The sequence below is a fragment of the Cucurbita moschata genome, unplaced genomic scaffold (assembly GCF_002738365.1).
Source record: "Cucurbita moschata cultivar Rifu unplaced genomic scaffold, Cmos_1.0 Cmo_Scf00020, whole genome shotgun sequence".
NCBI lineage: Eukaryota > Viridiplantae > Streptophyta > Magnoliopsida > Cucurbitales > Cucurbitaceae > Cucurbita > Cucurbita moschata.
In genome coordinates this window covers 2,143,168-2,147,053 of record NW_019268536.1, presented here as the reverse complement: position 1 = coordinate 2,147,053, position 3,886 = coordinate 2,143,168, and the positions used below count along the sequence as shown (strand labels likewise).

The 3,886-nt window shown below is 39.9% G+C and overlaps 1 protein-coding gene across 2 annotated transcripts in view; it reads left to right on the top strand.

The window, feature by feature from the left end:
* Nucleotides 1-1,188: 1,188 nt before the first annotated feature.
* Nucleotides 1,189-3,886, top strand: part of LOC111457641 — an 8,331-nt gene continuing 5,633 nt past the window's right edge. The window contains exon 1 of one of the 2 annotated variants that reach the window (XM_023099962.1): nucleotides 1,189-2,542. In XM_023099962.1, the coding sequence (XP_022955730.1) occupies nucleotides 1,301-2,542 (1,242 nt within the window). In that variant the 5' untranslated portion in view covers nucleotides 1,189-1,300. The remainder of the gene's footprint in view (nucleotides 2,543-3,886) is intronic. The other variant, XR_002712981.1, reaches the window with a different exon arrangement.

Sequence of the window (3,886 nt, the reverse complement as noted above, 5' to 3'; positions counted from 1 at the left end):
TTCAAGGAACAAATCGTGATAGATATTGAGGGGGACAAGAAAAAAGATTGCATCATGTTAAAGCAATCGGCCTATGCTGAAAAGGTGCTGCAAAAATCTAAGATGATAGAGTGCAACCCGACCAAGTATCACATAGAAGCAAAGTTACAGCTCGAAAAAGACGCTGAAGGAAGCTTGGTGAACTCCACCAAGTATAGATACGTATTAGAAGTTTGAGGTACTTGACTCATACTCGTCCAGATCTTTCATATGTTGTAAGAATGGTGAGTAGATACATAGAGAAATATGCTATGATGCGTCATCAAGTGGTCAAACACATTCTTTGCTATGTGAAGAGGACTTGATGAACTCGTCGGTTTTATCGAAAGTGATTTAGCCGCAGACATCGACCATGGGAAAAACACCAAAGGAATGATGTTTTATCTCAATAAAAACTTGAGAATTGACAATTTAAGCAGCAATAAGTTGTGAAACCAAGTTCATGGCAACATCTGTGGCGTTGTGTCAGGCATTGTGGTTGAGAAACATGTTGAGCCAAGTGACCAAAAGTGAACTAAAGTTAATAATAACTCAGTGCGTCAATAACAAATTTGCTATTGCATTGACAAAGAATCTAGTATTTCACGAACGCAACAAACACATAAGAAATGTTTCGTTTCTCGCTGACACATCGTCTATTGTCTAACTCTAATACTATTTGTAACAATCGAATTCAAACCTTGAGGAGAAGCCAAAAAAAGAACAATATCTACCGGTGATAGACTTGGAACCTTGAAGGAGAGCCCTTAGAATAAAAGCCCAAAAAGAACAATATATCGATAGGCTTAGGGAAGTTAAATTTAGATTTGTGTATAATTTAACGGGAAGTGTTAGGTTATAGATTGAAGTGTATGAGAAAAAAGAAACGAAAAAGAGAAGTGTTCGGGATAGGGTTAAGGGTATTAATGTAATTGTATGAAAGTTTAATAATATTAAATTAAACAAGTTACAATAATAATATTTTTAATAGTTTTCTAAGCTTAAAGGTAATTAGAGGTATTACCAAAAAAAAAAAAAAAAGGGAAAATATTTTTAATCCAAAAGACTGAAGTCCACAGGAAACAGGTGGCCCCACTGGAAAAGAGATCGGACGGATGCAATTCGTCCGAACACGTCAGGTTTAGACAGAATTAATCCTCCAACGAAGGCAACGTCCGTCTTCCGTTGGCGCTGACGCGCACTTCGGGGCTCTCTCACAAACTCTCCCGACGCTCCTCCTCCTCCTCCTCCTCCTCCTCCTCCTCCTCCACCGTCTGTCAAAATGATACCACCGGAGCTTCAGTCCCGCTCGTATCGCCCTTACATCTCCGCCTCTACTAGCGCCCCTTCCTTCTCGTCCATCAGCAATGGCAGCCCCTACGACCAAAACCCTAGTGTTTTCGATCGTCACGCTTCTTCTTCTTCCTCTTCAGCTTCCTCTTCCTCCAGATCTTTCAAGAATTCTCGATTCACCCCTTCTTCCTTCATCTACAACTCTCGAATTGCCATTGCGCTTGTCCCCTCTGCTCTCTTCCTTCTGGACCTTGGTGGCACCCCCGTTATTGCGACATTGACTCTTGGCCTTATGATTTCTTATATCCTTGATTCTCTCAATTTCAAGCCTGGTGCGTTTTTTGGTGTTTGGTTTTCTCTTATTTTTTCCCAGATTGCATTCTTCTTCAGCTCCTCTCTTAATCTCACTTTTAACTCTATTCCTCTCACAATCCTCGCGGCTTTCCTTTGCGCCGAGACCAATTTCTTGATTGGCGCCTGGGCCTCGCTTCAGTTTAAGTGGATTCAGATCGAAAACCCTTCTATCGTTCTTGCTCTCGAACGCCTCTTGTTTGCTTGTGTGCCGTTTGCTGCTTCGGCTCTGTTTACTTGGGCGACCATTTCGGCCGTTGGCATGCTCAATGCTTCTTATTATTATATGATCTTCAATTGCATCTTCTACTGGCTTTATTCCATTCCTCGCCTTTCGTCATTCAAGAACAAGCAAGAAGCGAAGTTTCATGGTGGAGAGATCCCTGATGATAATTTGATACTTGGTCCTTTGGAGAGCTGCGTTCAGACCTTGAATCTTTTGTTTCTCCCTCTGCTTTTCCACATTGCATCTCATCATTCGGTGGTTTTTTCTTCCGCTGCTTCCATTTGTGATTTGCTTCTTCTATTTTTCATTCCATTTGTCTTTCAATTGTATGCGTCGACGAGGGGTGCACTTTGGTGGGTCTCTAAAAATGCAAATCAAATACACAGTATTCGGGTTATCAATGGCGCGGTTGCTTTAGTTGTTGTAGTTGTCTGTTTGGAAATTAGAGTTGTTTTCCACTCCTTTGGGCGATATATTCAGGTGCCACCGCCGTTTAATTACCTTCTTGTTACTATAACAATGCTCGGAGGGGCAGGTGGAGCAGGTGCGTACGTTATGGGTATGATTTCGGATGCTTTTAGTACGGTGGTGTTCACTGCTTTGGCTGTGATAGTTAGTGCTGCCGGAGCAATTGTAGTGGGATTTCCAGTAATGGTACGTCATTAACTTTCTATGATTTGAATATGTTGCATTTTTGTAAACTGGATACTGGGATGAATTATATTGCACGTTTTGTGGTTTCAGTGCATATATTGCTCCATCTTGTTATGTAAACTCTACTCGGCAGTATGTTTGTTATGTAGATTTTTGGTCGAGATATATCAGTTCGATGGTGGATATAGTTCTTCTTATGCTTTGCCTGATAAGTTGAGCTGTCGTTTCTTGAGGCCGGAAGCAGGAATTTCTCTAGTATTGTTATTGTTTTTACTTTTTTGTAAGAATCAAACCGTGCAGGGGGTTCTTCAAATATTTCTCTCAGGGGATACAATGTATCAGTGAATGAGTTGAGCCATTACATTCTCAAATTTGAGAGCTTTTTATAACTATGCGAGGATAAGTCGGTTAGATCCTACCTCATTTCATGTTGTTTTACTGTAGGGCAATGGATTTATACCGTTGTTTATTGGTTTTTTCAGAGGGCATGTTTCCATTCAAAACTTTATGACAATCGTATGAGTCAAGTTACTGGACAAATTCTATCCCTTTATGAGTAATTGTGGATTACTTATCTATCATGTTTCTTATCCAAAAAAAAAAAAAAAAAAACCATCATGTTTCATTCATCACCTGGTTTAAGGCTGGTCTCTCCATAATAGTGGTCACATTTTTTGTCGATTCCCTGGTTCCAGCTCTCTCGATTAATCATGCCCCCTTTGACTCCCTTTTGACCCAAATTTGGTTTACATCATTTGGAAAGTTCAGATGCTATCGAAGGTGTGAAAGCTTCTTTTTGGGTGTGCATTCAAGGGAAGTTGAATAACGAACCTGGGCCTCTTCTTTTCTCCTAGCTGGTGTGTTGTGTGTAAAGGAGGTTTGGAAAATCAAGTTCATCTCCTTCTCCATTGTGCCTTCTCTCGAGACATTTGGGCCAGATTATTTTAGCCCTTTGGCATTCATTTGAGTTTTCCTAATAGAAACAACAGGGTTCTTTTCCAGTTAGTCTACGGGAACCCAAGAGCAAGCTTGTGTTTTGTGGTTTAATGTTATGTTTACATTTTGGAGGATTTGGTTCTAGAGAAATTATAGGGTCTTCAAAGAGAGAGTCTGGAAGAGTTTGAGGTTCAATGTATCTGTTTGCGCCCATTTGGTGTTGTCTTTCAAATTTTTTTTTTTTTTTTTCATATTTATGACGGCATACATATCATGATCAATTGGGCCTCTATTGTAAACCCCTTTGATCTTATGGGGATATCTCATTTTCCTCTTTTTTTTGCAAGGCCTCTTTCTTCAATATAGTCTCCATTTCTTATCACAAAAAAAAAAAAAAAAAAAAAAAAA